Raw genomic sequence first — 21671 nt, forward strand, 5'->3', positions numbered from 1 at the left:
CAAAGAAGTCAACATTGGTGGGACATGGCCTAATCACAAATACTAGCAATTTATTGAAGTTTAACCATCTCTAAGTTATCTGATATTTCTATGGGGAACTTACTAAATATCCATTGGGCCATCTAGTTTATAAATATAGCAAATGTTTCGTTTTTATATATACACCAATGTATTGTAATACAGGGAGGCCTGATCATTCAACAATACAAAACCCAGATCGCATAATTATAAGCCCAGTAATAAGATATAAAAAAAGGGAAAATTTGCGCTAGAAAGAAGTCAATATTGTTCGTTTTAATAACTAATTTAACATTTTTCTCCACTAAAATATGGTATAACTAAGGATAAACAGATTCAATTCGAGTTAAGTTGAAAGTAGGTATTTTCATTCCGAGTGAAGAGCAAATCTAACATTAATTGAAACTCGAGCGAAAGGACAATTTTATATTCAACATCTTATTTATTCTCGCTTAATGTTAAAGATCATTAAACCTTTTTGTAAGCTCATGTGATAAAGAACAACCCTTCTCCTTTCCGTTTCCTTTTTTCTCTTATATGCCAGAGGTGTAAAAATGTATTACACACAATTCTAAGTATTTTAACGCAAAGGTGAGATTTTACCTCCTTTCACTCTCTCTTTGGCATATCTATTGAAGCCCCTTGATTGAATCTTTAATTAGAAAAGGAAATACAAAAAAAAAGAAATAATTTCATGTAAAGTTAACAAGTTATACGTAACAACAAATAAATATCTAAAAATAAATTAATGATAAAAACTAGAAAGTACAGAATATTTAATAGGTGACAAATTAAGAACTAACGATAGATTTAGTAAAGGCGTAAATTTATCAATCGCTTATCTCGTTTCTAATTTTGTTGTTCTTTAATTTGACACAATATTACATATCAACTACTTTTTATTTGTTTGAACTGTTCTCTCATTTTTTGTCTTATAATGATTGAAGATTGCTTATTTGAATAGACAAAAAAGAAAATGAGAAAAAAAATAACACAAATAAATGGCTACATATTTGGCACTTGGCATGCATCATATCAATCTTCATTATGTTAATATAATTCCAACTAAAAACTCATCTTTGTTGAATACTAATATTTTTATTTTTTGGGGCACCTCTGCCTTTTGCGTCATGCTTGTATACTTGAAAAAATGTGGTCAGCTTTCCAACACGTTGGCTATTAATGTTTGGTATTTTTTTTTTAATCTCTTCACAATGTTTAGATAGTTACATTATTTAAAAACATTAACACAGTAATTTTTCGAAGTTTTTCGCGGTAATTCATTATTTTTTTTGTTTCAATCTATATGACTTGCTTTCTTTTATAGTCAGTCTAAAAAAATGATATATTTCTATAATAAAATGATTTATAAACACACAAATTTCTATTATTTATTTTAGATCATAAATTTCGAGAGTAGTCTTCCTTTATTTCTTAACGTGGGATGCTAGACTGCTAATAATAACTTAGCTGCTCATGAAGCCCCACGTCCCATTTATTCATGGATGGCATCGTGATGGATCTCTTGTGTTTTTGTTCTGGAATAACCTAAGCATCGATGTAATTTGCTGTAATTAATAATGATATAATATAAGCTAATAGCTAGCATTCAACTTTGCCGGCATGCAGATGAACTCCAACACTGAATTTGGAATAATACGTGGGAATTGCTTTTGCTTTAGGTTTAAGTTAAAACTCTATTTCATTTTATTGACACCTTTTTTTTCTTCTTCTAAATTGAAATTCTAATCTTACTTTGACATTAGTGAAACTACTACTTCTTTTTAAGTATATTATCTTTTTGTCTCTTTTTTTATAATATAGCATTATTTTATCAGATATTAAATTTTAAAAAGTAAATAAAATTTTGTTATGTTAACATCACCTTAGTATTTACTTTTAGTTGACTTTTCTTTACAATAAAATATTAAAATAAAAATAATATCATTAATACGATATCCTCAGTTAAACGAGCTAAAAAATAAATATCAATAACAGAAAATAAAAAAGATTATGATATATTAATATACTTTTTAACTTGGAAAATATTACTTATGACATTAAATAAGGTTCAATTTCGAAGAAGGTATAGTTTGTTACCACTCCATTTGCATTTAATCTAATTTAATTATTAATTTGACTAAACAATTAGTGTGATACGACATTTTTTTGTTACCTTGACTTGTTTCTTTTTACCCGCTATTTGTAAGCCGTAAAAGTCACATGAAAAGAGTTAAAAGAGAGAAAAGAGGCAAAAAAGGCTGAGTTTCAAATTCCCATTTTTTTTTGTTGGTTGTCCCGAGTCTCTTCCTCCTCCTTCAATCATTTCAATTCCAACTCACACACTCTTCTTCCAGCTAATAATAAACAACTTCATCTCTACTTATCAAAATTCACTGCTTCCAACCAAAAAACGCCGTTCGCCGTCGCCGTATCTGCCGCCGGGATCTGGCGCAAATGGCTCCGCGTGGCTGACTTGTTCTACGCGTCGACAGTTGAAGTAATACGAATAAAAAGTTGAGAGAGAAGAGAACGAAGTCACCTTTTTTTCGTTTTCATTGACCTTTTCCTTATTCAACTTGTACTACTAGATATTGTATCCTTTGCTTTATTTTGATTGATTGAGAGAGAAGAAAGGGATAAGAAAAAAATAAGAGAGATGTATGGAGTGGCTCCGCCCAAAAGTTCAGATTCCGGCGATGGTGCAACCAATCAGGCCGCCTTTATACGGACTTATCAGGTCTGGAAGGGAAGTAATGTAAGTGATTGACCTTTTTCCTATACTATTCTATATGTTGGGATCTCAGATTTTCTTTTGGAACTTCAGGATTCTATTTTTTCAAATGTTTGATTAATTTGTAATTATTCCTTTGATATTGTATTAACTTTTTGAGATCGTTGAATAGCTACTAGTGATTTTAGTCCCCCGTTTTCCCTGAAATTAATGGATTGCTTAAACTTTTACCTGTTGAACTTAGTTTTAAATACTTGATAATTATGGAATTATCTTGTAATATACTGTAAATGTTAGTTATAGAATGATGGAAAAGGCAGACATATATTGTGGTCCTTTTGAAACGACTAAAGAGCATTGATTCTGTGGCTTCTAAGCTTCACTTCACCTAGTGGCATGAATGGTGGTGGTTCAAGATAAGATTATTCAACTTTAGATTTTCTTGTTGGGTGTGATGGCATGAACGGTGGTGGTTCAAAGATGAGATTATTCAAGTCAATTTAAAAATGAAATTATGATACTAAAAGATGTGGAAGTACAACTACTTTTGCTCTCAGAATAGCTGTTGCTGTCATAGTGGGCAGATTCCTGCAGTTTGTAGGGTTTAGTGCTCAATGGACTCTGAAGTGCATGGAATTATTTGGTGGTAAATGTTTCAGGTTTCAGTGTAGGTAAGGGTTTTGTAGTTGATGCAAAGTAGGAGAAGTCTCTCTGCAGGAAACAAAAGTAATTGCACTGATATCCCTTAGTCGTCTTCTCTTACAAGTACCTACTGTAATTCCATGAGAGCTTTAACTGCTGTAAAATTAACTCTAATGAAAGAAAACACAGTAAAGAGGCATTTGTAGACTATCCAAACCTCTCCTATTCATATGATATACTTGGAAAAATTAAGTTGACACTACCATACTTGACCAAAAAAGATAGTAAAAATAATAATTTCACAAATTTTCTGTAAAATATGACAAATAAGGTAAACACCGAATACCTTTAATACCTTTATAAGGAAACCTCAGAAGGAAGGATAGATAGTAAAAAAAAGAAGCAAATAAGGTAAGCAGAAATCAGTAAGCTAATTAAAGCTCTACAAAACTTTGAGATGCCTCAAAATTCTAGTTCGCGCTAAAATGAAGCAACTACATGTACTATTGACAAGCTCTTCAAATTAGATGTATTATTGCTATTTTTTTGACATTTCTTTGCAATAACAAAGCTTCTTAAGGCGCATATGTCGTGATTGTGCATACCTTTTTCTTGACATTAGTGCCTCTTGATTATGCAGAAATTTATTCTTCAAGGAAGATTCATTTTTGGACCTGATGTCAGGTCAGTCTTTATGACTATCTTCCTAATAGTCGCCCCAGTTGCTGTTTTTTGTGTCTTTGTTGCGAGGAAACTGGTGGATGATTTTTCTGGTGACTGGGGGTGGTCGATTATGGTTGTAGCCGTTGTTTTCTCAGTATATGTAAGTGTATATTTTTGCTTCCACTGACAATATCATTTGGATTTTGCTTGTGTTTAATCTTCCGATTAGAAATTATATAGGATTTCTTCTATAATAAGTGAATTTATTGGATTGGTTTGTTAAGAGTCTTTGTTCTTTTTGACTCTGTGCCATTGATTCCATTATTATTAGTGAAGCATATTGGAGCAATTCCTTTATATTTATACAGATAGGGGACATAATTCATATGGATATAATAAGTTTTGCTAGGGCTGCTTTATGAAATATCTAACATGATAGCTGGATTGCTGTGTGTCCTTCTCAATACCATGATGTTAGTTCATTCTAAAAACTTGACTACTTTCCCTAATAGTTTGACTGCCTGTTCCTTGCCCAATGTTGTTCATTTTTCTCCGGTTATTCCTTTTCCTGGTTACATGATTGTAATTCAATATTGACATTGGATGATGAAGTGAGTATGATAGAAACCAAGATGAAAATAAAGCTTTACTGATTAAATGAAGTGCAAGAATCTTAAACACTGCATTAATCAATAACTAAGTCTGTATGGAGTGGACAAATCTCTAAATATAAAAATAAATATAATAATTTTCTTCTTCTTACCGGATCTCTGTTAGATACATATATTTATACTAAACATAAAGATAACTCTTGACACAAAAATAGTTACTGCTGTAGATAACTGCCTAATAACTACTGTAGATAACTGCTAACTGCTGCCTATAACTATTATAGATAACTACTGCTTATATATTTTATCCTCTTTAAAAACAAACTAAGATATACAAGTAGTCGTGTCAGAGTAGTTGGAAACGATATGAGATGAGCATACTTATTTTGCACCAGTAGCTGGAACCTGGAGCAGACATGGTTATATATGGCAGAAAGCTTTTGTGATTGTGATGATTTCTGATTTTGATTGTAATGGATGTCGGCATTTATAACTTTGTACCTAAGACACATTTTAAAGTAAGAAACTATCTGAATAGTTGAAGACATTGCTAAGTACTTGGCTCTTTTGATATGCCCGTAAAAAAGTGTTGGATCGATGATTATGTCAATCGTGTCTACTCAAAAGTCAAAACAAGGGTTTGATATATCATGTCCAGACAGTGCAGCTTATATTTTGAAGATGTGTGGGGTTTCAAATATTTAGTCCATGTTCTTCCAGTTTTTCTGGTTGCACAAACCGAACCACTGCCCTTAACAGATATGGATGTTGTTTTCGAAAGAGTGTTTACTAGACTCTATTGGTATTGTTGATCAACAATTGAAATCATCTGGGGGAAAAAGGCGTGGTGTATTCAAACAAAGTGAAAGTCCTTTTACAAAGAGCATGAGGGATCTAGCATTGTCTCAGTGTAATTAGAAGCTAGGGAGGAGAGAGCCAATAGTTTTTGGCCCTTCATGGTAAACAAGGTTTATGCAATCCCAAGCTAGGAAGGGAATAGAAACATATGTTTCTGAAGGTAGAGCAGTGATGCGATCCTTGTGCAAGTCCATATAAAAGCTGCTGATAAGTTGGGAGAATCAAGCTAGTCTGCTATTGCAATGGAGATCATAATGACGAAGTTTAAAAAACAGTGAAGATTGTATAGTGCATCTTTGGGGGTAATGTATCACTGCTACTTTCTGATGACAAAAGTTAAGATTTATAAATCTTTACTTATCCGGGGGTCAGTGCTCTCCAGCTAAAGTTAGCTTTGAAGGTCTTCAGGGATGGGCCATTGTGTGAAGACCGAGCATGAGAGTCTGACTAGGAAGTCAGTGAACTTGCTGGAGTTGAAAAAAATCCTTCTTGTTCTCTTTAGTTTTAGAAGCAGAACACATCGATTGCCAACAGTTTGAGAAGTTTTGTACTTCCATTTCTCAAAAAAATGACACTTGAGATATGCTTGACAGTTAACATTGCATGGTGTTTTGAAGAGATTCAACTAATTTATGAGGAACCTAGGGAATCTTGAGGAGAAGAATTGTAGTTAAATATTCATTTATTGGTCTAGAATGGCTTTTTCTTCTTAAGAAATAACTGAAATGACAGAATCTTTTACCATAAATGGAATTCCCCTTTCTTTGGTTTATAGATATGAATTTTTTTATGATTTTTTTTTACAAATCCACATTTCTAACTGGACGCATAAAAAGTTTATGCCCAAAAATAGAGATAATAATATGTACCTTCTATGTGGTTCAATTTTAGGTAGCAGAAATGTGCCAGATTTCATTGCGCTTTCTCCGTGTGCAGAATTGCAATAGTTGGAATTTTCTCCCTTACTTGATCTTTTACTGTGTTGGCCATACCTTAGTGCTTTGGTAATACTGGCTTTATTTTAGCTTTCTAAAGCATTACTCCTTGCATCTCATCTTGTTTTTGCGTTAGTTCATCATGGAAAATTTGAAGTTGCTTGAATATTCTCTGCCGTACAAGGGAGTGAAACTAGGTTCTTGTAGTCTTATGTTTACTTTTTTTATATCACATAAGGTAGAACTTTGTTTTCCCAGAGTACACAACGTAGCAGATAACCTTCTGAATTCTTAGTAGGAAAAAGTTCATAATGTTTCAGGCTGATGTTTTCAAACAAATTAACTATTTAATAGGTAGTTTTTACTGTATCATTACTTTACTACTACAAAATTGTGTAGATTTATGAGTCGGAACATATAATAATCATCATTTTTTTTAACAAAGGTCATAGTGCTTCTTCTACTGACTTCTGGAAGAGATCCCGGTATAGTTCCTCGCAACCTTCATCCTCCAGAACCAGAAAACTTTGAAGGGAGTGCTCTAGCTGGACCTGGTCAAACTCCCCAATTACGTTTACCCCGCATCAAGGATGTGACTGTCAATGGAATAACTGTGAAAACCAAATATTGTGACACCTGCATGTTGTACAGGCCTCCACGTTGTTCACACTGTTCAATTTGTAACAACTGTGTGGAACGTTTCGATCATCACTGCCCCTGGGTTGGACAATGCATTGGATTGGTGAGTATCTGGTTCTAAATACAAGCATCTTCTGACAGTAGAAGCTGTAAATAAAGAAATGCTTTTCCACTTAGTTCTTGATCCTACAATGCATTCATGGCATTTCCCAATAATAATCCTCCCGATCCATGGTAATTTGTATCATACGTTGGTGGTCATTGATACATTATTTTTCCATTTAGTTCTGAATTCGTTTGCAGTATGAAGATAAATTGCATGTTTCTTCTTTCCTTTAGTCCCTCTTTTCTAGTTATTGAACTTCTCAGGCTGTGGCCTAATCTGCACTTGTCCATGCACATCTAAGCTCGTCTTTATGAGAAAACCTGTAGTGCATAGCTAGGCAGTCACTTATCTTTCCTAAAAGACGCTTTCTGCCATTTATAATTTGTTTTTCTGTCTTTCTCCTGAATCCATAGAACTTCATCCTAAAAAACATATTTCTGAATAATAATTTACTTCCTCTATAAGTAATTAGGTTAGAACAGCGCATGAAGGAGCTGCAGTTTGTCCATTTACATTTTCTTCCATAAACTCTTCAGGCTAAGGCTTTGTAGCTGATATTGTCATTCTTGCAATGGTATGTTTTGACCAAGTATTTACAACAAAGCAGATTCGATACTTTTATTCGCATTGAGAATCTTTGGAACAAAACGTGTGTCCTCTTTTTATTTCATTTATATGTTTAACGAAGTCTTTTAAGACAGACCTTTAATGGTATATTTCCCCTTTATCATAACCCATTGAAAGAATCTTGCTCTTGAAGCTGTGATTCTGGTAATACGGTTGAGACATGTCTTAGACTTTGGATAGTTTTACTGCCAGACATTATGCTGGTCACACAGCAAAGGCTTACTTCCGTAATGTCTGGGCATTCAGAGAAGTTTTTGTAATGTTAGTGCTGTAGCTTTTTTAATCTAACCATATTATGTTTGTTGGTGCAGAGGAATTACCGTTTCTTCTTCATGTTTGTCTTCTCGACAACCCTTCTTTGCTTGTACGTGCATGGCTTTTGCTGGGTCTATATCAAAAGGATCATGGATGGTGAACAGACGTCAATCTGGAAGGCAATGGCCAAGACTCCTGCTTCTATTGTGCTAATCATTTATACATTTATATCAGTTTGGTTTGTTGGTGGCTTGAGCGTCTTCCATTTGTATCTTATTGGCACAAATCAGGTATTGTTATGTTCTTCAAACTTAATCTGCTTCTTTTTCCTATTGGAAGAATCAAACTTACCCTCATGTTCTATTTCTCTATCATGTTGACATTTGAATCTTGTGCTGTTGCAGTCAACCTATGAGAATTTCAGATATCGGTATGATAGGAGGGTCAACCCTTATAACAAAGGTGTACTTCACAACTTCTCAGAGATATTCTGCACTAGTATACCTCCTTCCAAGAACAACTTCAGAGCCAAAGTGGCGAGAGAACCTGGATTACCACCTCGTGAAGTTGGAGGTGGTTTTGTTAGTCCAAACATGGAGAAAACAATGAGTGATTTAGAAAGGGGAAGGAAACCTTCTTGGCATGAAGAAAGGAGAGGAGCAAATGAATTTGAAGGACAGACTAGAAATGATAATCAGTTAGATAAGGACGAAGAGCTATCAGTTATATCCGCAGAGCTAAATGGTGCCACATTGCCAGATGGGCGTAGTATACTACATCCGAGGCGCTCTAGTTGGGGAAGAAGAAGTGGAACCTTGGAAATACCACCTGATGTAGTTGCTATGGCATCTGAAATTGGAGATTCAAATAGGATAACAGTCAGTAATGGCGCTTTCTCAACCGAAAACCACCAATAGTGACTGACCTTGGTGTTGTTTAAGCTATTGTAAAAGAACTGACAACTGTAAAGATCATTAGCCAGAGTTTATGGGTGGGATCAGCCCTTCTGACTTTAACTTCTTTGTGTGTATATTACTTCTTTTTTTTTTTTTTTGTTTTAAAATTTTCTTCTTGTGTGTGAGGCAACAGAAATTCTTTGCAATGTGTTTATTTTGCAAGGTTGTTCAATGTTAACTACTGGCAAGGCAAAATGAAGAATTGGGATTACGTATATATCAATGGCCTTTCTCGTGAAGGGAAAGAAATGAATAAAATAAAAATGAGAGCGTCTCTCAGAATTTAGTAATTTTGTAACACATCAGTAACAACACCACATGAACTGTATTGTGCAAGAAGAAAATTTTTACTACAAATTTCTTTGAAGGAAGCAAAAAAGATTATGGAGTTCATTTTATAAAGCCAATCTTTCTTCACTGCATGCTCTGAACCCGTTTCATTATGAGCATGCTCATCTCCATGTATCGTTTTGCACAGTGACTTAAACAATTATATTCACTGGAGCTGAACTTGCTTCCGGGAGTACCAGTCACGCATTTGTCCCAGCAGGAACTTGTAAGCTTTGCAACTACTTCATTGACCATGGCCCTTTCCTTCTCTTGCTGCATAAAAGGAATAACTCAGCCGCAAATATTAGAAAACTGTAGGCACAGGGAAAAGCACACACCAACATTCAAACCGAAAACTGGCATACTGTCAAAATTTATATACAAGTTGAGGCAACTAAATCAAATCAAGCGGTCAAGTCATGCACTGTCTTCTTCCAAGACAACTAAGAACGTAATATTTGTGGAGACATCTCAAAACACTGCAGATAAGTCGGCATGGAACTTTGATATTGGCAAATATATAACAGTAAAAACGATAAGATGTGGACAGACAAGAAAAAGATTAAAGAAAAACCTTAGAAAAAGTATTGTTGGAATAACAGATGGGTTTATTTTTCAAAGTGCAAATTGTACTAGAGTATAACATCTAGCAGAGGCTGCAAGTTACTCAAACAAATAATATTGAGAGAAGATCACCTAAAATAGTTTGGTAACGTCCTATGTACACCTTTATATGCGTCGGGGTCAATAGAAATGACAGGTGCTGAAAGAAGTGAGATAGGCTAAAATCACATGAAGAAATTTGTCGAACAACAGGTATACAATCTCTCGGAATCATAACACAACACAAGTGAAAGATCCATAACAATGGATGCCAAGCCTAGGCGTGAACAAATTATTTTAGCTCAATGAGAAATGAATTTAATGCCTAGCCCACTAGTGCGACACTTAAATTAGTCTCCACTGTTGGTAAGGAGTCTTCTCTTCTGAGAACGTTGAAAGTAGGCTCTGTTGTCTCTTTAAAGAATTGTAGTCCGGTGTAAGAATAAGTACTATAAGATTTAGGGAACTTCTAGTTTTAGACAAATTTTAATTTGCTTTAAAATACAAATTATTCCTACTGAATAAAACACACTTGAACATAGTATAAGTGGATATAGATGATTCAGATAATCAGCCCCAAATATAAGAAGAAAAAGAAAAGCAATAAGATGTTCTTATCTGCTGTTGCACTAAAAGAGCTGCCATAAAAGAGTCGCAAAGGACAAGTTCGCATAGTAAAAGCTGATACATCGATACTACTAACTCATAAACTCACGGACGTACTGCATATGGTTCTCAAGTTGATTTCATTTGATTTACCAAGGCCAAACACAGGGGCGAATGGAGTGTTTAAAGCACTAGTTTATCTGAACCCAATACTTCTAACGCAAAGTATAAATTTAGGGGTAAAAAACAACTAAAATTATAACAAATAGAATGTCTGGGCGCATAATTTTAAAAATATAATAAGTTTAAACCCATTAATTTAAATCCTGGAGACGCCTCTAGTCAAACAAACAATGGGGATCAAAATGACAGACCTAATCACCAGGCCTCATAAAATCTACTATACAGTACTGTTCCTCTCATTTCGTCACTAGTGTATGTGTCCTAGATACATGTTTTCAGAGCTCGAGAAGATTAAGCAAAAAAACATCAAAGCAATAATTTACAGAAAGAAGAAGCAAAACAGAGATCATAAATACACATCAAATAAAATTATACATGATATAAAAAAAAAAAAGAAGAAGCTTACATTGAGAAGTTGCTGCAATTCGGGAGACGACTTAAACGTTGAAGGATCCATGCAACTTTAGGGGAACAAATGCTACTTTCTGGTTTTCGTGAAGATGGTTAAAAATTTTTGACTTACAAGTTAAAACCCTCTGCAAAACCCTAACAAAAAGTTGATCGAAGCCGACGGGACGGGTCGGATGAAATGGGCTACGATTGGATACTATAACTCCGAGAAGCCCGTTTTCTTGTACCAAATTGAGATTATTAGCCCAATCGTTTATTTGTGTTAAGGAATCATGGTGAGGCTAATTTATGCAAATCTCTCCTTTTTAGGTTACTATTTAAATTTTCTCTATTTTAACAAGTTGTACAAATATAACTTAAATTTACATCAATTATTAGCTTCATTTTGTAGATAAAAAAATTGACTATTTAAAATTGCAATTCTAATATTTTTTCATAAGATTTTTAGTGTGCTCAAAGCAATGTTCGAATCGTGAAAAAAAAATATATCATTTACAAAAAAATTATTCCAAAAAAAGTAATAGCCGATAAAAATTTCACTTCACGATACAGTAAATTTTCGTTATAGTGATAATGTTTGTTTGAAAATTTCATGGTTGCTATAGTGAGGCAACTTTCGTTTGTTGTTTAGATCTCATTTAATTGTTATTAATAAAACACAAAAAAATAATTTACATTATTTTGTGTATCAAAAAGAAGAAATGTATTTGTTAACCAATAGAAAGACTAGGAATGTAAAAATAGCGAACTAATAACCTTTTCTCGTAAAATTATGATCATAATTGATAGACATTATTTAAATATAATTTATATTATTATTATATAATATAAATATTATTTTCGAAAGACACTCGCAAGGTATATCAATTATGTGGATGGATGAAATAAGGAGTAGAAGATGAGAGCTGACTTTTATGACTTTTTTTTTGTTTTTTAATGATGAGCATGCACGGAGTTAGAGAAAAAACACAAAAGTTAATAAATTTATAAGCAACATCTTCTCAACGAAGCAAAGCACCTATATAACCAAATCAGTAGTCAAATGCCCTTTTCTTAATTAGGATCTTTGCTTTTTTTTTTTTTCTTTTTTCTCAAAGCTAAAAAAGCATATAGCTTTTTTCTTACTTTCTTTTAATTTCTTACTTTCGAGCCAAAAGATTTTCAAAAAAACAACTATGGCCCCAAAAGAAATGCCACTTATTCACTGTACCAGATTTTACTCACTAATTATTTCATTAATCAATAATTAATGTATGAGGCTTAATTAATTAAGGAAAAGATATGATTAGTACTTAGACAATTATAACAAAGATGAAGAAGATGTGGAGCGATTAGCTTTTTAAGTCAGAATTCCAATATATACCAAAGTAAAAGACTATGCATCTATTAGTTCAATCAAAAAGTAAAATAATTTGGTATGAGTTCATTTTTAATTCGAAAAAAAAAGAATCGAAAGATAAAGATTTTTCTGATGTTACAAAGCTATTATTAAAGATTATATGTCTGAATTCACAGTAAATATAAGTCAATTAGCTTAAGGACCTACATATTGGGATAAAACCATATTAAATTTTCTTCTTTTCAAATTTTGAAGATGATTAATAGAAGCTAGAAATAATGTATATTGCCTACATATTTTAAACAGAATTTGGTCTCTTAAACACATTCACTTTCATGTCGATATGTTTATTTATAATTTTCAGTCACTATTGCTTTTTTATAGAAAATAAAGAAACATTAGTAAGCCTGAATATAGAGATAGGGGTTTAGACATGCACTATTGTTGGTTAACTTTTACTGCTTTTTATTTCTTTATAAGTTTGAGACAAAATAATGCATTTGGTTACATATTGGATTATGACTCAATTGTATCGAAAATGCAGTCACAATAAAGTAAACCATAGCATGTTCATCTAAACTTAAAATAAAAATAAAAATAAAAATAAAAAATGTATGCATTTACCTATGAATATAAATACCAACTTTACTGCTTAAATACACGAGGACGTACAACTTTAATTTACCGGGCTCGTGCATCTCTTTTTCTTTTTTCTTATTATATTACTACTATAGTAATAATTTAATTTATATGTTGGATAATTAGTAGTCAATTCAAGGGCAAAATGTCAAATGAAACTCATTTCTTTTATGGCTCTTTACTATTTTCACATGCTTTTGAAATATAAAGTAAGAAAAGATATATACATCTTTTTTTTCAAATTTTTTTTTCCTACACCCAATTTTATTATCTTCTAATGTTTTATTGTTCTAATTATTTGTGTAAGGTTACGTAGGAAACGACTTCCAAATGCATTAATAATCGCATATATAGTTAAATCAATAGACTACCCACTATGAATTTTTTTTGGGAATTATCTATGAATCTTCCCTGATTTTCGATTATTATAATAAAATACGATATATAGTTACAAAATTATTGTCTATGATATAAAAATCACTATAAATTATTAATTTATTATAATAAAAATTACATTTCATATTTAAATACGCGAAAGAAATAAAAGGCATTATCTGAATTGCTAGGTAGTTGTATTTCATGTGGATGGGAATTGTATTCTGTTTGATGGTGTTGTCCGCTTTCATTACAAGCTAGTATTACATTGTGTGCGGTGCGGCCTCTAAAGAATCCCAATTAAAAGCTTTTGCTTCTCTTTGAAGTTTTTAAGGATACCATAAAAAGATTCTTTTTTTTTTTTACACATGAAAAAAAAAATAAAGTTATCTAATCTAATTAACAAGGAGATCAATATGAGTTGTAATGTAATTTTAATCTCAATCGAAAATCTTAAGTTTAAATTTACATATTAAGATTATATTTTTACATAATATTATAAATATTTTTTTATAAGAGTTTAAATTACACTATAATCTATAAGAAATAAAAGAAAATCACTAGGAATTGATGAAAAAATTATATTATAGAAAACATAATTATATTTCTCTCCTCATTTCTCATATCAAACCAATTCTAGGGAAACAGAAAACAAATTCTCATTGCAAATAGTAGGAGGCGTCCTTATTATATTTTATTAATGAAAACATATTGATATATCTAGATTAAATCTTATGCCGTCGAAGTTGACATCAGGTGTGACCTTTTTATAAGAAAAATCGTCATCAAAATTTAACATCAAGTGTGATATTTTTATAAGAAAAGATTTTTTTTACTATATTTTTTCTCATCAATTCAATTAAAATACAGATAAAAATAACGCCGAATATGTTAATGATAGTATATATATACACATCATTGGTATAAAAATTATTTGTCATCATGTCCCCAAACTCCAAAGTATATTTATAAACGAATCTTCTAAAAATATGAAATTTTAATTTTGAAAAAGAAGGTGTGAAACCTTTTACACTAGCAATAACATGTGTTAATCAAACTCTTTTTCTATTAAAATTAACTGAAGTCTTTTGACTATAGAAGGAACATACAAAAAAGATTAATAAATTTGTGTTGTTGTTGACAAATATATTCTGCAGGAACTTCTAATAGAAGTATACGCAAGGAATCGTAAGGATTAAGAGTTCAAACTTAACCTTACTTTTAATATAAAAAGTTCAAAAAAAATAAAAGATACTTTTGTCCCATGATCACATAGGGTCCCTCTTCTACACCTCACAAAAGTTTTCTTTTTTTTTTTAAAAAAAAGCTCAGTATAGAAAAAAAAATCCATTTTCTTTTCTCTTACTATAAATACTCATTACCTACCGAATACTTCTACTCATCACTACTCTTCCAAGAAAGTACTTGAAACTTGTCGTTGCGTTCTCTCTTAAATAAATAAAGCTTGTGTTGATCGAATCGAGTAATTTGATCGAATGGACAAGTTCAATTTTGTGAAAGATGGAGCGATAAAGCTACCTCCTGGTTTTCGATTTCAACCTACTGATGAAGAAATTGTTTTTCAATATTTGATACGTAAAACATTTTCTTGTCCCTTGCCTGCTTCTATTATACCTGAAATCAATATTTGCAAGAACGACCCCTGGAATTTGCCTGGTAATTGACTTACACCCCTCTAACTCTTTCCTCACCTTTTTGTTGTATGCATGCAAATTAATTTGCTTTTGTACTAAAGAATTTTTTATATTATTAAAACAGGTGATGTAGAGCAAGATAGATATTTTTTCAGCAACAAGGAAGCTAAATATAGGAATGGTAATAGAGCAAATAGGGCAACTATAGGTGGTTATTGGAAGCCAAGTGGTTTAGATAAACAAATTATATGCAGTAAAAGAAAGCCAATTATTGGGATGAAGAAAACTCTTGTTTTCTATAAAGGAAAGAGTGCTTCTCAAGCTTATAGAACTGATTGGATTATGCATGAATATCGTCTCGTTCTTCCTAAAAATTCATCGTCCAATTTACATGTCCATTTCAACAAATCATCATCTCAGCAGGTATTTAATGCTCTATTTTTCTCTCATTTTTCAATTCGTCTGACACTCTTTTCTAGTTAAGCCAGTCAAAAAGAAAATGAAATTTTTTAATTTGTATGAGAACATATACAACTATTTTGTTGACACAAATTTTAAGAAAAAATCTTTTTATTCTTAAATTTTGTATTCAGTTAAACACTTGTTTTCACACTGAAGAGAGTACTATCATATATATTAGTGGCATGCAACACTTGTTCTCACACTAAAGAGAGTACTATCATATATATTGTGGCATGCATAGAGTTTTGGTGTATTGTATTGTCAAAATTTGACTGTTAAATAGTTTGAGTGTGAGACTCAAGTGGGAGTAATTTATTTCTTGTCCAAAATAAATGTTTACATTCATTTATTTATTCAAAATGCATGGATCATGACACCCCTTGATAAATTAAAAATGTCTCTCTAGACTCTAGCTAGTTGTTGACTAATGTTAAATCTAAATTATCTATTTTGTAATTTGCAGAATAATTCATTGGTTCAAATAGGAAATTGGGTTCTTTGTCATATATTTTTGAAGAAAAGAAATGGAAAATGTGATGAAGAAATTATTGAGGCTAACTATCATGATTATAATTACAAGGCTAATGATGAACATAATAATGTAGATTATTATGATTTTATGAGGGAAGATAATTTGAGTGATACTAGAGCTGCAGCTTCCTCTTGTTCTTCTTCTTTGAGCATTAATAATTATGATGCAAATGAGGTTTCTTCATGTCCAAGTAGTCTACTACAACATCAACAACCTCTTTAATTCATAATATTGTACTTAATTTTCTTGTTTTCCCATTGTTTAATGCAATAATATTTTCTTCGAAAAAATTAAAAGAAAGATTATCAATACTGTTCTCACTTTATTCAAAATGTTACGTTATATAGCTAAGAGAGGTCCTTTATTTTCTTTCTATCGCATTAATAATGTTAAACATTTGACAAATGATTATTTTAGTCCACGTGCTTAGTTAAGATAGTTACTATAGTATATTAATTCGCTTTAGCATGCCTTAATTTTATTCTTTAGATAATTGGAAGTTAAACTAATTCAAATGCTGATTTTGTAAATAATAAACATATATATGTAGTGTTAAGAGTTTATTTTTAATTGTCTGGAAAAAGATTAATCCATTTATTATTACTTACAATCAATATTTAATATAGCTGATACAAGGGCCCTCTGTTATTATACAAAATAGAGGGAAATGGTTATTGATACCCCTTTTTATTATACAAAAATATTTTAACATATTAATTCGAGAAGTAAATTTGAACATTTTTTCTCAATTATCTTGACACGTGGAATCAATCCTGTAAATCCTAGAATGTAACTCTTAAGAATTTCAGTTAAAATAAAGAACAAATACAAGACGATTTGCTATGGTAAAAAATATAATAGAAACGATTTTAAAGTATAATACAGTAAAATTATGATATTTTACATAGTAAACGAATATAGACATGAAACTTGAACTTTTCTAAAATTTAGTTACAATCCGTTGGCAATTTAGTAGTAGCCAAATCATTTGAAGAATTCAACTTCCAGTGGAATTAGATATAAATAATACAGTTTCTTCCATATACTTAATTCAACTTCCAGTGGAATTAGATATAAATAATACAGTTTCTTCCATATACTTTTTCCGTTCATTTTTACTTTTCATCTATATTTTGCTTCTTGATCAGAGGCGGAACCCCAACGGGTACACTAAGTTTCTAAAAAATTTATATTTATTTTGAAAAATTGGTAGAAAGTAGGATATAATAAACAGTGCTTCCATAAAAAACATAAAAGTATCTTGTATATCGATACAAGCTGGAGATATCAGCAATGAGATCGGTGTTTGAATTAAACTAAAGTCATTTTTTATTTTTATTTTAAATTTAACTTGAAGTTCATATTTATATTGGTGCATCCGAAATCTTTACATTCTAGTTTGCCTCATATGCATATGCATGTGCATGAGAAAATTAAAAAGGGCATTTAAGGCAAAGAAGTCAACTAATGCAATGAAAAAAAGGGGAATTATTTGTAAAAAGTGAACTCAAGAACCGAACTTTTAGACATAATTTTCTAGGTAGATGAAGCTGTGCTATGTACGAATAAAAAGAGTGTAACTTTTTGTTATTTTTCAGGCCAAAAAATGATAAAAACATAAAGCATGGGTTGGGGAAGAAGCAAGCAAGGTATATACTCTTTTCTTTTACTGTTTTTATGTGCTAAATATATTCTGATCTTTTTATTTTATTTTATTTTTCTATAGTACCAACCCAAAGAACATTTGCACATGCGCCACTTTCTTTTTTTTAATAATTAAAGTTTTTCCCAAGGTAAATGTAAAGCCGCAAAGTTTTTCTACTAAACCTTTTTTATTAAATTTCATTTGATGTGGGATGACAGAGCTGTCAAAATTCGTATAACTTTTACCCACCCACTCAAAGTTTGATGGATTTTGATTTTAATTACTAATGAATAATCTGATAAGAATGATAATTAACCAATTATATCACAAATTAAAAATTAGTTATATATATTTCTATGTAATAATAAACCCTATGCACACATATAGTTAACTTATATCCATTGTAATTATACTAATTAAAGAATATTTTAACAGGCTAATGTGATTATGTGAAGAATTATATAACTTTAAATCCTTATCATGTTAAAAAAAAGGTCACAATATAAACATACCTATTACCTAATAACATTCCTTTATTACAAGTGAAAAAAGTTCAAATTCTTGAGTTAGAAATATACAGATAAATTGAAAAATAAAATAGTTGAAACGTGATTTTCAAGGATCAGATGAGTTGAATTGTAATTATATTGACAATTCAAAATTCAACATATTGGGCTTTTTTCCTACGTGATATTTGGTATAGACATTGAAATCTGACTAATTCAAATACTCTAGCTATGAAAAATCACTCTTTCATATTCGAAGCACGAAACTAAAACCAATTCTAATTTAAAAAAAAAAACGATTTCATCCAATACATCATATTCTTTCGTGCAGGTTCATTATTGTTCTTATCATTCAACACATATTGTTTGATTACATTTGTGTTGACTTGAAAAAACATTTTATTAATTAAATCGTTCACCTAAATTTTACTTTAACGGGCTTCTTGTCGTTCTTGTACATTAGAAGGAAGTAAAGGATATTCCAATATAAATATCTATATATATCCCTACCTTTATTTACTTCTTCACATGATTGAGGCCCTAACAAATATTTCTGCTGTCTTTATGATGAAAGATGACTCCCACATCGAAGGTGGATGGAGTGAATCAGACTTTTATATAATTTTTGAATTTTAAAAAAAATCAAATTCAATATTTATTTAACGTGATGTTAGAATATAATTTTAAATTTTAAAAAAGTTCAAATTCAATGTTCATTTAACATAATGTCAGAGTCAATCATCATATTCGTTTTGTCTAATATTTTCTTACACATGCCATTTAATCCATTAACCCCCTATTAAATTGACAAAAATTAATAGTTTAATTATTTGAACATTATTTTTATTTTTCTAACAAGTTACAACTATTTGTTGTCTTTTCATTAATTAATTTATCAAACAAACCGAAATACATGTTTGTCCACATCCCTTCAATGTTCAATTAACCATATTCCATTTTGATTAATTATTATTTTTTTAAAAAAAAAACAGTTATTGTAAAAAACTTAGAACACATGCATGCATTTCTTCTAACCCTATATTCCTCTTTCTTATTGGATATCCTTATCGTTAATTATAGTAAGTTCCTAAAAGGAAAGAATAAATTTAGCTATACATAGTCAAAATCTCTTCTTTTAGGATGTTTCTTCATACATTATCATTAATCAACTAGCTTTACGTACCATTGAGGCATAGTTATTATTGTTTTCGATCTGTCTTACAAAAAATCTTGAAAAAATGGGGGGTGAAATTTCCAAGGTAAAAGGCAAGAACAATAGGATCCCCCTAAACTTCCTTCGTCGACGTTTACATGACAAGAAGAAAAGAAGGCGTTTTCGTAGGCCAACAAAACAATCTACACCTTCCAAGAAGGAATTACTTTCATATGCTACAGAAGATGATGAGAATCTAGAGGGAAGCCTTGGAAAAAGTGAGTATGTAATTAAGGATATTAAAAAAGTTGAAGCAAATGATGATCATCAAGAAAGAGTGGCAAAATTGATAGAAGCAATTGTTCAAGAAAACGACGAAGAAGAAGAAGAAAAAGAAAGGGATTATGGAGATGTTGAAGATGATGATAATCATAAAGATGATCAAAGGATGATAAAGCGTAGTTATGATGATGAGGGGCCTGGTTCACCAAGTTTCAGAGTATATTTCACAAATAATAACAATGTTGTTGAAGACAAGAAGATTAATGAAGTAATTATTGGTATGTATTAATTTACTTTTCAAAAGATATATAGAAACCATAAAAATGTCATTAGGACTCTAGCTGAAATTTATGCATGTCCTTGTTTGTGCATGAGAATGAATTGAATCTCCTTCATCATCGAAACATTATACTGACCCCCTTAATATAAAGAAAATTGCAATATAATGGCAAAGAGGATTCAATATAGATGTTAGTTATAGTAAGGTGGTGACATTTAATCGCTTGGTATATAATCCTGGCTTCGCCACTGCCCGTGTTCAGCCAACTCTAATTTATTTCCTACTATTTAATGAGTAAATGCAGGTAACAAGGATGTCATTAAGAACGCAACTCCAATAGCAGCTACTAGTAGACCAACAATCCTTATTGCTGCTACCATACCATCAACAGAGGTATATACATGCATGTGATTCTTTAATTTCTATCAAAGATATTACCTTCCTTGGTATAAATGGCTGTTTTTAAAAACGTATGCATACTAGAGAAACAGAGATGTAGCACTTGTTAACTAGAAGCTGTAGGATTATCCAATTTATTCAGAATTAAAGCCCGATCCGCTGTGCAATGCATTAGATTGAACACACTATTCTGAATATGAAGCAAAACCTATGTTGCTCGGGGCTTTCCAAAAATTTGTTGTGCCCATGTGGGATCCAAACATACGCTAATTTTGGGGTATCCAACATGGTGCTATATATTTGAAGAGTCCGAGCAAACATAGGTCAAAACTACTAAGCATCAACTATGAACTTATAATACTAAAGTATAACTACAATACTAATGCCATTTAGCTAGAAAATGCAGAAAAATATTCTATGATCAAAGAACTTATTTTTTCAAATATTTGGTTGATGTGAGTCTGTACATAGTCAATCTCATCTAGCTTGGATTGTGGCAGAATTGTTGTTACATGTATGTGCCATTATCATAAACAAATCTGCAGTCATTTGTTTACTTTTGAGCTTTTTAACAGCAAAGATTTAGCTCTCGTCGCTTTTTTTCTTTGAGGGAAATAAACAAAAACATAACAGGAATGTAACAAAAACAGATTTTGCTAAACATCAGAATAGCATACATACTAGAGCAGCCACACATACCAGAACAGATAATATCTGGCATATATACATAAAACCAAAAGAATGAATAAGAGTGCTAAACTTACATTTTCATACAGGTGGTGCCTGTGGGCAGAAAGGTGAAGAAAGAAACGAAGAGGAAGAGTTTTAAAAGTGCACTGTCAAAGAATATGCTGAACGTTCGATCATGTTACTCTACAGCTCACTCCAGGCACAAGCGCAACCATATTCTTCCTGGAAAAGCACCTGCTTGATCAAGCACTACACATTTACTTGATTGTCTTTTAGGAAAATTAAACTCATCACCTTTGTCTGCTATGATTAGTGGATGTAAACTATAGTTTAGCAAATCAAATAGCAGGTCCGCTGTAATGAAAAACTCAGAAATCAATATTATGAAATTGTAGACTTAAGAGATTGTATATACCTCTTAATTCCAGAATGTCATCTTCTTTTTCTTTGTTCTGGTCAACTCACATTTGAACCATTTCACACAATGATATCTGACATAGGAGTACACATAAAATTGAAATGTGAGAATAAAGGAGT

At 31.4% G+C, this 21671-nt stretch overlaps 4 protein-coding genes across 4 annotated transcripts; 3 read left to right on the forward strand and 1 right to left on the reverse strand.

Moving 5' to 3' along the window:
* Positions 1 to 2259: 2259 nt before the first annotated feature.
* Positions 2260 to 9188, forward strand: LOC107015080 (probable protein S-acyltransferase 7). The gene is made up of 5 exons (XM_015215248.2): positions 2260 to 2776; positions 4035 to 4217; positions 6907 to 7203; positions 8145 to 8378; positions 8493 to 9188. Exons 1-5 carry the CDS (start codon positions 2678 to 2680, stop codon positions 9003 to 9005), a joined length of 1326 nt encoding a protein of 441 aa, XP_015070734.1. The 5' UTR covers positions 2260 to 2677; the 3' UTR covers positions 9006 to 9188.
* A 71-nt stretch (positions 9189 to 9259) lies between these two features.
* On the reverse strand, positions 9260 to 11389 carry LOC107015081 (mitochondrial import inner membrane translocase subunit TIM8-like). Its single transcript, XM_015215249.2, has 2 exons — positions 11173 to 11389; positions 9260 to 9647 (listed from the first exon to the last, which is right to left on the reverse strand). The coding sequence occupies exons 1-2, from the start codon at positions 11221 to 11223 to the stop codon at positions 9459 to 9461; spliced, it is 240 nt and encodes a 79-aa protein (XP_015070735.1). The 5' UTR covers positions 11224 to 11389; the 3' UTR covers positions 9260 to 9458.
* A 3527-nt stretch (positions 11390 to 14916) lies between these two features.
* Positions 14917 to 16479, forward strand: LOC107014371 (NAC domain-containing protein 83). The gene is made up of 3 exons (XM_015214253.2): positions 14917 to 15207; positions 15310 to 15608; positions 16111 to 16479. The coding sequence occupies exons 1-3, from the start codon at positions 15027 to 15029 to the stop codon at positions 16399 to 16401; spliced, it is 771 nt and encodes a 256-aa protein (XP_015069739.1). The 5' UTR covers positions 14917 to 15026; the 3' UTR covers positions 16402 to 16479.
* A 1360-nt stretch (positions 16480 to 17839) lies between these two features.
* LOC107014372 (probable dual specificity protein phosphatase DDB_G0281963) lies at positions 17840 to 21587 on the forward strand. Its single transcript, XM_015214254.2, has 3 exons — positions 17840 to 20043; positions 20350 to 20438; positions 21221 to 21587. The coding sequence occupies exons 1-3, from the start codon at positions 19569 to 19571 to the stop codon at positions 21374 to 21376; spliced, it is 720 nt and encodes a 239-aa protein (XP_015069740.1). The 5' UTR covers positions 17840 to 19568; the 3' UTR covers positions 21377 to 21587.
* Positions 21588 to 21671: the final 84 nt, after the last annotated feature.

This window comes from Solanum pennellii, chromosome 3, assembly GCF_001406875.1.
Source record: "Solanum pennellii chromosome 3, SPENNV200".
Classification (NCBI taxonomy): Eukaryota; Viridiplantae; Streptophyta; class Magnoliopsida; order Solanales; family Solanaceae; genus Solanum; species Solanum pennellii.

Bases quoted from the DNA above. Each gene is read 5' to 3' on its own strand.
- LOC107015081 (XM_015215249.2), bottom strand. From the start codon at position 11,223: ATGGATCCTTCAACGTTTAAGTCGTCTCCCGAATTGCAGCAACTTCTC. The intron at 9,648-11,172 runs GTAAGCTTCTTC...CCTTTTATGCAG, and splicing joins AATTGCAGCAACTTCTCAAT to CAAGAGAAGGAAAGGGCCAT.
- LOC107015080 (XM_015215248.2), top strand. From the start codon at position 2,678: ATGTATGGAGTGGCTCCGCCCAAAAGTTCAGATTCCGGCGATGGTGCA. The intron at 4,218-6,906 runs GTAAGTGTATAT...TTTTTAACAAAG, and splicing joins CCGTTGTTTTCTCAGTATAT to GTCATAGTGCTTCTTCTACT. The intron at 7,204-8,144 runs GTGAGTATCTGG...TTGTTGGTGCAG, and splicing joins TTGGACAATGCATTGGATTG to AGGAATTACCGTTTCTTCTT.
- LOC107014372 (XM_015214254.2), top strand. From the start codon at position 19,569: ATGGGGGGTGAAATTTCCAAGGTAAAAGGCAAGAACAATAGGATCCCC. The intron at 20,044-20,349 runs GTATGTATTAAT...GAGTAAATGCAG, and splicing joins GATTAATGAAGTAATTATTG to GTAACAAGGATGTCATTAAG. The intron at 20,439-21,220 runs GTATATACATGC...ATTTTCATACAG, and splicing joins CTACCATACCATCAACAGAG to GTGGTGCCTGTGGGCAGAAA.
- LOC107014371 (XM_015214253.2), top strand. From the start codon at position 15,027: ATGGACAAGTTCAATTTTGTGAAAGATGGAGCGATAAAGCTACCTCCT. The intron at 15,208-15,309 runs GTAATTGACTTA...TTATTAAAACAG, and splicing joins CGACCCCTGGAATTTGCCTG to GTGATGTAGAGCAAGATAGA. The intron at 15,609-16,110 runs GTATTTAATGCT...TGTAATTTGCAG, and splicing joins ACAAATCATCATCTCAGCAG to AATAATTCATTGGTTCAAAT.